Source organism: Phalaenopsis equestris, unplaced genomic scaffold (genome assembly GCF_001263595.1).
Source record: "Phalaenopsis equestris unplaced genomic scaffold, ASM126359v1 Scaffold001238, whole genome shotgun sequence".
Taxonomy (NCBI): Eukaryota; Viridiplantae; Streptophyta; class Magnoliopsida; order Asparagales; family Orchidaceae; genus Phalaenopsis; species Phalaenopsis equestris.
In genome coordinates this window covers 8315-21325 of record NW_018165677.1, presented here as the reverse complement: position 1 = coordinate 21325, position 13011 = coordinate 8315, and the positions used below count along the sequence as shown (strand labels likewise).

At 36.0% G+C, this 13011-nt stretch overlaps 1 protein-coding gene across 1 annotated transcript; it reads right to left on the bottom strand.

Moving 5' to 3' along the window:
* Window positions 1-287: 287 nt before the first annotated feature.
* On the bottom strand, window positions 288-12844 carry LOC110033621. Its single transcript, XM_020737657.1, has 2 exons — window positions 12437-12844; window positions 288-713 (listed from the first exon to the last, which is right to left on the bottom strand). Exons 1-2 carry the CDS (start codon window positions 12614-12616, stop codon window positions 540-542), a joined length of 354 nt encoding a protein of 117 aa, XP_020593316.1. The 5' UTR covers window positions 12617-12844; the 3' UTR covers window positions 288-539.
* Window positions 12845-13011: the final 167 nt, after the last annotated feature.

Sequence of the window (13011 nt, the reverse complement as noted above, 5' to 3'; positions counted from 1 at the left end):
TATATATATATATATATATATATATATATGATGAATAGTATTTTTAAACAATTTAATTGACTACAAGGCTACAAAGATTTATAATCAATTAAAAGTATTAATAAAGAAAATATAATAAAAATTATTAAATTAGATTCAAAATGATGTATATAAACAATAATTTTTAAATTTTGCTCCAATCCTTAACATCAATTAAATTAGATTAGATTCTAATTATGGTTATCAAAACGGCTCCCGTTCTGCTCCCCAAGCAAACGAGCCGAACACGAACACACTTTTTGAGCTCAAAATATAAACGAGTCAATGCTCATGTTCGGCTCGTTTACACCCCTAGTGGAAACCTCCTCTAACCTTTATCATACATATCCAAATCACCTTATCTTTAACAGATGTTATTTCAACATTTCCTTTAATATAAACCTTCAATTATTTTTCCAAATTTTAATCACAATCAAACAGAAATTAATCAGATATGCTATGCACAAAATTCTAACATTCCCCTTACCAGCAGAGTAAAACTATATATTGCATGAAGAACCTCATTTCTTTGCCTTAGAGAATCTGAGGCAGCGGTATTTTTCTCCACTGACGGTGATCTCAAGTGCACCATCCTGGTTGTCTTGAGATGAAGCAGTACCCATGAGCACACTCTTCTCTTTCTCAAGGTTTTCCCTCTCCACTTTCAGCCTGGCCTCCTGACGACTGATTTCTGCCTGCAAAATAAATAAATAAAATATAAAAGTTTGATTTTTACATTTAGGACACTTTGATGCTATAAACCTATGCATAAAAAGGTGCATTTGAACTTTAAGAAAATAATAAAAGTGATATTGTTGACGTGATGATAAAGATTTGAGTGTTATGAGTGTAAATATTAAAGTGTACGTTTTAGACATGTAAATGGATAAGAATTGTGGTATGTATGTAAATGCAACTAATGATAATTAGTGCAATAAAATCTCAGTTAATATAAACCGATCAAAGCTGTAAGCCCGACGCAAAATGGCAATTGCAAATCTCACAAAATAAAGCACCAGTTCTGCTACTAAGAGAAAGGCACCAAACATTACAATCAGATGGAATACCAAAAACATACAATATACTAAACCAATTTACCGCTGACAACATATGCAGAGGCAAAATAACTAAAAAATAGTAAAAATAACACAGTTGTTTTATGGAATGGTGAGGCAGTGCTCCGTTTTGCGATTAGTAAGCGCAACCGTTGTTTTGGCAGGTGTCTGGCGCACACATCTATTGAAAATGTTGAAAGTTGAGAGAGATGCAGCTCTGATAGAAGGGGAATAATGTAAAATATTATCAACAAATTTTTTAGCCACAAAAATGGCCTGATTCTATGAGGCTTGAGCTTGGAATAGCTACCAGGACACCTTACTTTATACAGGCGTATCATTTTGAGATCTCCAGCATTAAATGTTAAATGTCGACAGTGGACATCAGCAGGTTGCTTGTATAGCATATTAGAGGACTCAAACTGCCTTCTTATGCTTTCTAGCATGAAGTCGAAATCTTTCGCCTGATGTTCAGGTTCTACCACTCGAGAAAAATGGTGAGATCTACTGTATAATTTGGAACTTTAGTGTATACTACGATGCAAGATGGACTTCTTCATGCAGACAGATTCATCATGGAATTATAAGAAAATTTGACCTGAAAATGTGCTTCACCCCACTATTTTGGTTGAGCTCACACAAAACATCAAAGCATATTATCCAAAGTGCAGTTGCCAGCATCAGTTTGCCCATTAGTCTATGGATGGTAAGAAGAACTTAGATGAGGATCAATTTGCAAAATTTTCCATAACTTATGCCAAAAACATCTAACAAATTTGTTCTCACGATTTGATGTCAAGGCTGTGGGGAATATCTTCAAGGAACGCTCCGACAAAAAGGAAATGTCTCGCAACGATTCTAGCAAGGAATGTCCCCTTCAAACAACAATATGAGCCATTCTAAAAAGACGATTGACAGCAACCATAGTTGAATCAACGCCATGCTGGATTCATGATAACGCCAAGATGAGATCAATGCTAAAATCTTCCCATATTGTCTCTAGCATTGGAAGTGAAAGTGAAAATTTATGTGTTCTAAGTGGTTCCTTTGCAAGCTTGGCAAATTGGGCAATACTCCATGCATCGAAAAACATCACAACAAAGCATTGGCCAGAAAAATGATGACCAGATTTAAGATAACATCTTGTCAATTCCCATATTGGTGGTAAGGCCTCCAGTATGCAAACCCCGAATCAAATGGTCATGCATTGCTGCTTTGAAAATACAAAGTTGATTTCCTTGAACAAAAATCCTTGTCGAATGGAGTAATCATAAATAGGAACATGGCTATCACATTTCTTCCAGGGGCCAACAGAAACCTCGTCTTCACTATAGAGGGTTTTGAGAAGCTCCAATTCAATACTTTAAGTTTGCAAGGCAATCAAAAGACTAAAGCGTCGCTTTAATGCATCAATGCTTCCTCATCTTCATTATAGAGGGCTTTGAGAAGCTCCAAGTCAAAACGTTCAATTTCCAAGGCAATCTAAAGACTAAAGCGTCTCTCTAACGCAGCAATTATACTTTTTTAGATTTGTATATGAAAATGAATGTAAATTTATGTAAGAAGAGTGCCCAACAAGCATGTATGTTGCTTAAATTTTTGGGGCATTTACATACATAGCACACATTTCTTATGTATTTACATGTCTTACACGTCTTACACCTAAACTTTCTACATGTCTTACACCTAAACTTTCATATTTAGACACATAACTCTCAAATCTTTAATAGCACACAATTCTTATGTATTTAACATGAAAAGACTCAGATCTTTTCATGTTTAGGCTCAAAGCATCAAAGTGCTACATATGTCCATATGAAAGTTTAAGTGTTAGATATGTAAATGAATAAGAATTGTGTGCTATGTATGTAAATTTTCATAAATTTTTTTAGTTTAAAAACCGTAGTGTGTGATCAACATCTAGGATAAAACCTTGGTAAAAAAAATATATAAGGTTCACACTAGTTGAGTGCCAGGATAACCACATACAATCATTTTGTTGGAGCACTGAGGTTTTCAATGACTAAAGCAATGGATCCATCTTCATGCAACAAAACAATACTAACACTTATAGTTGAAGTATCCAGCTTTAGGAGTATGCATTAATTGTTTTAAATAAAAAAAAATCAAACTAAACAACATATCCCTAGTTAATTTGGTTCAGTTTTTGGTTTTGAATAAAGGGTGATTTGGATTTCAATTTAAGACAAAAAAATATTGCATAAACTAAATATACATATATATAATATAGTTTTATTAATGATTTCGTCGATTCAATTTTGTTGAATTTGATTTAGTTCAATTTGCTTAACAAATCTGTCAACCAATCTAATTGAACCGATTGAATGCACAATTCTATCCTCTTTCACTCAAAATGGCTTGTCAAAGTTCAAAATAGCCAAATAAGTGCCAAACTAGGCAAAGTATTGAGTCAAAGTGGTGGTGTAGTTCCTCTATTCATAAAAATTATTTAAGTTTGAGACTGTCCATGATTGGAACCATCACCACACTAAATCTGCGGATTAATCAATGATAAAAATTGGCTAGCCTGGTGAAGCTTCGGATTCCATTGAAGGATTTAAGAGTCATCCATTTCTGATATACCGAGATTTTTTATGGGTTGACACAAATCCCTTCTTTACTAATGAAAAAAAACCCAGGAAATGTAAACTGAAGTTGGCGAACTTGCATTTGAATAGATTAAAAAAAAATTGTTTCAGCAAATATGATGAAATGTTCTATAGGTTTTGAAAATGATCAGATAGAAAGCTAGACCAAGATATAGTCAAAATAAACAACAAAAAAAGTGATTGGGAAAAGTTTTAATACCTCGTTCAGAGTTGCAAAAAAATATTCTATGCATTGCATAAATGGAAGGGTATGGATTTCCATTCATAGAGAACATCCCACAATTTCAACGTAATCTTCCATTCATCACAAAGAAAAGTGAGAATTTAGTGGCAACCTCTTCGTCAGTATAATTTGGGAAAGGCAATAGCACCCTCCAATTTATCCAACATGCCTTTTAAGCTGGTAATATGTAATTATTATCTAGTTCAAAGCATAGCTATCCAAGCACATGCATCGTGTAATGAATAAGTCATCCATTATATCTTATAGTGCTCAATGCTCTTTCAAGCGCAATTTATAATGTGCAAGATTCGACAAGGATTCTCTAAGAATGAGAGCAGTCTAATGTTTAATAGTTCAGAAAATAGGTAGTTCTGATGGGAGCTCTTGTGGACTAATATGAGCATTTTTCTGCAGTTGAGCTCAAAGCAACTGGAGATGTTTGGAGACCCGGTTCAATAACCACTACTGTAAACGGACAGTTGCTTATTTGTGTGCATCTAGTTGACTTGACCGAAAAATAGATGGCTATGACATCTTGATTTCACAGAGAACTTGATGGGGGTCGCATGGTATCTATCAAATTCCTTGCGCTTCCAAATCAAATACATACACATTAGCTTTGCTGCCATAAATGGCTCCCATATCAATATTTCAAAAATGCTCCAGAATAAGGTGGCACAAATCCATATCAAGTACATCACAGGACACTTAGCAAAATAAAATATTTCCAAATAGAAAAAGTTACTCTATATATGTTTACACCTAAAATTTAAATACCATTCTAAACCCACATGATCTTGCACAAGTGGGCATGTTCAGTTTTTTGCAACTTCAATGCTCTCAGTATTAAGCCAGATATCACATTTTCGATGCAACCACTAAACAATTCACACACTTTGCCATTGACGGTATACCTCATCTTGAATATCTAGTGTCATAGTGTGATGCTAGTTGTTGAGGAGCAACCAAAATTTCATCTAGAACACATCAAAGGACATTGCCTTCATCGCATGCTGACTTTCCTACATCAGTTCTTGGTATAGGATTTTCATCACATTATTACTTTCTTGGTCTCATTCAACAGATTGCGCTTGTCAATGGTTTGGACAAGTTGACTAGGTTGTAAGCAATGAATGCATTTGTGTTTGGTTTAACATACGGGTTATCCCTTCTATGATTTATTGGTTAATTTGGCAAACTATTTTCCGAACTCTTTGAAGTATGCTTGTAGCAACGGATTGAAGGGAGTTATATTTGGAGGTGTGAGAGGAATGTTTAACAAGGCCGTTGCTATGCTAGCTATAAGATCTTATGTTTGAAGTTCCTCGAGCATTTTGTGCGAGCTACAGTTTAACTTTATAGGCAAATTGATTGCATGAGACAATGACCAAATAGAATTTGAATTCATGTCGAATTTGACTTGAATATCTTAAGTCCCCCAGTGTAGCAAACTACCAATTGATTGTTGGTTTCATTCAAATTATTACTCGCAATCAATTTGCAAAATTCTTCAGTGTCTTCATTCACAAACCAAGAGTCCTATAAACAATGATGCTATTAGAGGCAGAGCATTTGCTCAAATTTGTGGGTACGAAGCTTCCCCATGGCAATTGTTTCATTCAAACCCAGCCCATGACAGGCCTTCTACCCTCTCACTATTGAGTTGGAGGAACTTGTTCCACCACGTGCCCCTCCCCTCTTCAGTTTACAGGCTACAAGTTTGCTTCTCAAGATGAATCTTCATGAACTCAATATGCATATATCACCGTTAAAAGTGGAGATTATCAAGTTTTATTCGGAAATCAACTTGGTATGAGTCATCATTCCCATTTCTCTACTCCTAATATTCTTCTTGTTGGGATGAGCTAGCTGATAATCATCTTTGAGTTTGAAGTCAAAGAGCACAAACCACCAACAAGGGTGTTCATCTTCGTCGGATTCAAAAAACCCTAGTAGTGTTAGTGATGGGTGTCTTAGAGCTCGACTTTAGCCGCGACACACCCTTGGAGTTTCAAATTGGGCTACTATGGTTGCACATCATGCCGGCAATGAGATAAGGATAGCTTTTCCCACGTCATGAGATTTCAAAATTGTTGCCGCATATCCACAGTGAATCAGAGGAACTCAATAGTGATATCAACCATTTCATGGCCAGGTTTGCTTCGTGGCATAGTAGCCTATAGCAAGAAAATACAAATACAGAACAAATTTTGTAAAATAGCCAAATATCTATCTTAACACGAAATTCATGTGGATTTCTATCACGGAATTCATGCATATGGTTTCCTAGTCTCTTGGTTGGATAAAATTCCTCCTCCTCTGAGTCGAAAAAATCTAGTCGCGAATACAGATCTCTAAGGCTTTCTGAGAAAGAATGCACCACATCCACGCCTAGCATTCTTCTTTCAGCCTTTGTTCCCCATAACGGATTGAGATTAGGATGGGGGTGGTCGATTTCTCCTATTTGGTCGTCGGATGAATACATCCCGATAAATTGAGAGTCTGGATCGCCTTCCTCACCTCTGTCGTGAATCTTCTGAATTTCGCAGCGAGTTCTTTAATGTATTGTGTGGTGATTACTTGGCCTTCCACAATGCATCTAATCTCCGATCATCGCCGCGAGCAGCCATCCTCCTACTACCTTAGACCATGCTCTGATACCAATATGACATAATTGGTGCAAGAATAATACCGAAACCTTTAATAAATTGATGATAAAAATTAGAAAAAACATGAAAATTACGCACCTTGGATAGAGACGATGAAAATTACGCCAATTTTAAATGGTTGAAACCTTCCTGGAGTTCATTTCTACCCCTTTGGCCAAAATCACATAGCCTAGAAAATGAATATTTGGTAAAGCAAATTCACACTTTGATATATTGAGGTAAACTTTATGAGATCAAAGAACCATAAAGATTGAGTAGAAGCACGTGCTCTTTGAAAGATTTGTTATATACTAATATATCATCACCCAAAAACATTTAAAATGGCTTCAGTGCATCATTTATACGCCTCATAAAAGCGCTAGGTGCATTGCATAACCCAAATATTATCACCTTCCACTCATAAAGGCCCTCATGAGTTTTGAAGGTGGTCTTCCATTCATCTCCCTACCTAATACAAATTTGTGATATCAGCTACGAATATCCAACTTGGAGAATATTGTGGAGCCAAATAGCGTATCTAGCATATCTTCTAAGAGAGCAATCGGGAAAACGATATTTGGTTGTGATTTTTTTAATAGCACGGCTATCCACACACATGACAATCCTTCTTCGACGCCAATAATGTTGGGATAGCGCAAGGGCTCATACTGTGCTAAATTAATTGTTTATCTAACAATTCATTAACTATGTCATCTAAAATCTGATGTTCTTTCGGACTCATCTTATAATGAGGGTGATTGGGGAGAGAAGCATTCGAAACTAGGTTGATCTGAAGTTGAATGAAGCGCATGGATTGTAGCATGAACGATAATTCTATGAGCCCTATATCCTTAAATTACTCATGTAAATCTGATATCTACTTGGGTGCAAAACCTGAAGTCAACTCCCTGTTACTTTCGTTCACTACAAGAGCTAAGCTGATTCTTTGAAGGAATTTAAGATCAGCGGTCCAGAAATTGCACATATATTTGATTTTTCATGGTTATATTATTTAAGGGTTTTATTTATTTATTATTATTTTTTTTTTAAGGGAAGTTTTTTCATGGTTGTTGGTAGTATGTAAAGTGTTGGGTGTTGAAAGTTACTTGAGATTCTTGTCTTTCCATTTGAAAGAAGAGGCATTAGAGCGACATTAATATATCGCTCTCATATCAAACTGCCAAGGTTGACCAAGAATTGAATGACAAACATCCACGTCTAAAACATCACAAAATGCCTCACAAACAAAATGTTTTCCAATTAAAAATGTGACGACAGATATCCGTAACCAATATATCAATACCTCATTTTACCAAAGTAAACTTGTATTGATTAGAATGTTTACTAGTTTTGAGATTGAGATATTGTACCACAGAGTTAGAGATGATATTACAAAGCATCCATTATCGACAACTATATCACATACTTTTCCATTGATCGTACACTTGGTCTGAAATGTTGCATGACATTGTGATTGGGTTGGTTGGCGAGGAGCAATCAATAGTTTTTCTAAGACACAAATAAGAGGTTTTCCTTCATCCCCATCTTCTGTTTCAGATTTTTCCTCAACTTCATTGTTTCTATATCTAAGAGCTGAAGTTGTTCTCAAGAAGGCCATTTGTTCAATTTATGATCCGGTTGGAAGCATTTGTAGCACTTGAAGTTGGTAGAATTGTTGTAAGGGGCTTTCAAAAAAACTCATTGTTCGCGAACAGCTCGTCTTCGGCTCGTTAAGTGGCTTATGTTCAGCTTGTTTATTAAGTAAACGAGTCGAATGAGAATAAAATTTTTAAGCTCGAATTATAAACGAATAAAGCACGAGCAACCATTTGTTCGCTCGTTTTCGGCCTGTTCTAGCTCGAAATAAAGAAGTTTATATATTATTTATATAATAATATATTATATATATTATTTATATATTAATATGTTATATATATTTATATTTAAATTTAAATCATAACAACTCGTATGGTCGTGCGTTTCTGCACATGTTATTACACAGAGTTGGTGCAAGTTTGAATCCAACACCCTACATCTATTTTTTTCAATCAATTTTAACAATCATTTTCGAGCCAAACATGAATAAGAATATTTAAATCTAGCTTAACACGATTACACTGCTCACGAGACAATTTCGAACACGAGCAATTTCGAACGAGCCGAACACGAGCCAAGCCTAAGCTCACTCAAGTTCGGCTCATTTACAACCCTAGTTGTAAGGATTATCCTTGGCCTACAACTTTTTCTTGTCAACAAATCTAAAATCTGTAGTATAAGTGTTTTTAACAACATTTGAAGATGAATTAAGTCGGATTTGTCTTCTACTGGCTACAATTTTGTTTTATTTTATATGATTTCTGAGATACCTTCTTTGTCAAACTTCTTTTGTTATACTGATTGATTTGGATTTCTGCCTTATATAAGAAATTCACAACCTGCGACAAGAACCAAATCGAACTCAGCTCAACTCTATCTTGGATTGCTTCTTTGAGACCTCCAATATACATGACAACCAATTGATTGTTTGTCTCATTTAGATTATTTCGTTCACTCAGCCGGCAGAATTGCTCGGTGTACTCCCTAACAGTTCAATGACCTTGTGTGCAATGTTGGTATTGAACATATATAACATTTGCTCGAAATCAGTGAGTAGAAAATATCTTCTAATGCTTCATTCTACACCAACTTCTAATATTACCAATTCGTTCTCATCGACAGGATTGTATCAATTGTGACCACCATACGACTGCTACCCCTAATAGTCGGTATGCTACATATTATATATAATTTGTTCTCTGTTTGATTTTTTTTTGGTTGAAAGCTACTACACACCATATTGATATCAGAGCATGGCTAAGGGTAGTAGGAGCATGGATGCTCACGATGATGATCGAAGGTTAGATGCATTGTGGAAGACACAAGAAATCACCACGTTATGCATTGAAGAACTCATTATGGTGTTTCTCCAACAACCCAATCGGAGAAACAGATAGCCCCCCATCCTAATTGCAATCCATTCTAGGGAACAATGACTGAAAGAGAAATGCTAGGTATGGATGTGGTGCATTCTATCTCAGAAAGCCATAGAGATATGTGTTCGTGATTTGATTTTTCTAATTCATATGAAGAAGAATTTTACCCAACCGAGAGACCAGGAAATCATAAGCATGAATTCTGGTATAGAAATCCACATGAATTTTGAGTTAAGATGAATATCGTGTTCTTTGACAGCCATTTACACATTGAGGACTACCTCAATTGGGAGTAGGTTGTGGAAAATTTTATTGAATACATGGAAATTCCAGTAGAAAGCAGGTCAAATATGTAGTGTACCGACTAAAAGGGGTAGCAGTCATATTTGATCATAATTGTTACAACTCGTTAGTGAGAAGGAAATGGAAATCTCAAAAATTGGAGTATAATGAAGCAATTCCCTAAAGGACATTTTCTACCCACTGATTTCGAGCAAATGTTATACGTTTAACACCAACATTGCGCACAAGCTCACCGAAATGGTAGCGAGTACACCAAGCAATTCTGCCAGCTGAGTGCGTGGAATAATATAACTGAGAAAAACAATTAACTGGTTGACAGGAATACTTGAAGTTTCAAAAAAGGAATCCAAGATAGACTTGAGCTGAGTTCGATTTGGTCCTTGATGCGGGTTGTGAATTTTGCATATAAAGCAGAAATCAAATCAATCGACATACAAAAAAAGTTCAACAAGGAAGGTAACTCAGGAACTTATATAAGATAAAACGAGATTGCAATCGGCGGAAGGCAAATCCGATTTTAATTCTTCCCCAAATGCTATTAAAAACTTTTTTACTACACATTAAATATGTCGGCAAAACAAAATTGCGGGTCAAGGATAATCCTTACAGCAAACCCACCAACCTTAAGTGTGCTACGGATGCTTCCAACTGGATCATAAATCAAATAAATGCCCCTCTCAACAACAACTTCGGCTCTTAGATGCAGAAAATAATGGAGTTCAAAAAAAATTTTGAAATGGAAGAGAATGAGGTGGAAGAACTTCATGGGGATGAAGAAGAACCTTTTATATGTGTCTTAGAAATAACTATTGATTGCTCCTCGACAACCAGCCCATCACAACGTCATGTAATCTTTTGATCCAAGTGTACGATCAATGAAAAAGCATGTGATTTACTCGTCGATAGTGATTGCATTGAAAATATCATCTCTCGTTTTGTGGTAACTCTCAATCTTGAAACTAGAAAACATCATAATCCATACAAGATTAGTTGAGTGAAATGAGGTATTTTGATATATTGGAAATGTGTCGTGTCAAATTTTTTATTGAAAAATATTGTGTTTGTGAGGTACTTTGTGATTTTTAAGACATGGACGTTTGTCATTTAATTGTCGGTCAAGCTTGACAGTTCAATATGGGAACAATATATGAATGTCATTCTAATGCCTACTCTTTTGAATGGAAGACCGAGAAACCTCGGTTACTTTCAACATCCAACACTTTGAATACTACCAACAATCATGAAAAACCCAATATATGTGCAGTTTATGAACAGATAACCTTAAAATCCTTCAAAGAATTAGCTATTCTTTTAGCTCTTATAGTGAACGAAAGTAACAGGGACTCGACTGCAGCTAAAATTGCTAAAGAGATATTAGATTTACTTAAGCAATTTAAGGATATAGGGCCCACTAAATTATCGTCCATACTGCCACCTATGTGCCCCATTCAACATCAGATCAACCTAATTTTAAATGTCTCTCTCCCCAACCTCCCTCATTACATGATGAGTCCAAAAAAACATCAGATTTTACAATGCATAGTTAATAAATTGTTAGATAAACAATTAATTCAGCACAGTATAAGTCCTTGCAATGTCCCAACATTATTGGCGGCTAAGAAAAATGGTCAATGGTAAATGTGTGTGGATAGTCGCACGATTAATTAAATCACAATCAAATACCATTTTTTGGTTCCACTCTTAGAAGATATGCTAGATACGCTATCCAACTCCAGCATATTTTTCAAGTTGGATCTTTGTGGAGAATATCACCAAATTCATATTAGGTAGGGAGATCAATGGAAGACCACCTTCAAAACTCGTGAGGGCATTTATGAGTGAAAGGTGATGTTGTTTGGGTTATGCAATCCACCTAACACTTTTATGAGGCTCATGAACAAAGGGCTAAGCCATTTTTAAATATTTTTTGTGTTGTTTACTTTGATCGTGTATTAGTATATAGCAAATCTTTCAAAGAGCACGTGCAATACCACTACTCAATCTTTATGGTTCTCTGATCTCATAAACTTTACCTCAATACATCATAGTGAATTTGTTTTACCAAGTGTTCAATTTCTAGGCTATGTGATTTCGGCCCAAGGGGTAGAAATTAACTCTAGGAAGGCTTCGGCCATTCAACAGTGGTCAGTGTCCTAGTCTCTATCCGAGGTGCATAACTTTCATGTTTTGGCTAATTTTTATTGTAAATTTATTAAAGGTTTTAGTATTATTATCGCACCAATTTACTACAGCTAAAATATACCTATGGTGATACAAAATCATTAATAACAGAAAGTTGTTTCATGGAGTAGTCGGGATGCAGTGGTCCCTCCGAATATGCAAGAGGTGGAATCGAGTGAGGAAGTGGCTGCATCAGCATCGCTTTCACGACCCATACGTAATCCTTTTTTTTCTTTTTCAAACAAATTTCACAGTTTCAATCCATCAAGGCCAATCACAAGAAGTTCGAAGCCCCTCCTCTTTCTATTCAGACCAATCCCCAGATTACAGATATTTACATGGACAATTACAAGCAACATTTGCTCCGTCGATGTTCATTCAAATGTAACAGGATAAAATCGATTACCTCGCGACGTGAGAGCTCGGCTTTCCAGGCGGCCTCGCGCTCAGCTACCTCGCGCTCGCGTTCCTCAATGTAACTTTGCATCTCTCTCTCCTTCATGACGCGATCCTGGATGTCAGCGTCAAGTGCCTCCTTAAGCTCCTGAACGAACTTGTCCACCACGGCCTTTATACGCAGCGACATCTCCCGGAATTCGAACGAGCAGGGGGGATAAAAGTGCCCAAACTCACTATCCCGATCCTCTTACAGTTCTCTTCTTCTTCCCTTGGGGCACTCCAGCGTGGCACTCATTTTCTTGCTGTTAGGGTTTTATTGAAGAGGGAGAAGGGAGTAATCTGGATTCCAGACGTCGTGCCAACGGAAACGAGGCCAGATTTGCATTTAAGAATCCCACGGGATAAGATTTGCTAAATTGTAATAGGGAACCTACGTATTTCAAACAATGATGTTTAAGAAAATGTTAGAGGACTAATTTTTTTTTTTATTGGAAGATTTATAACGCTCAATTTCTTATATTTACATCTCATTCACAAACTTCATTTTTCTTTTATATATATATATATATATATACTAGTTTT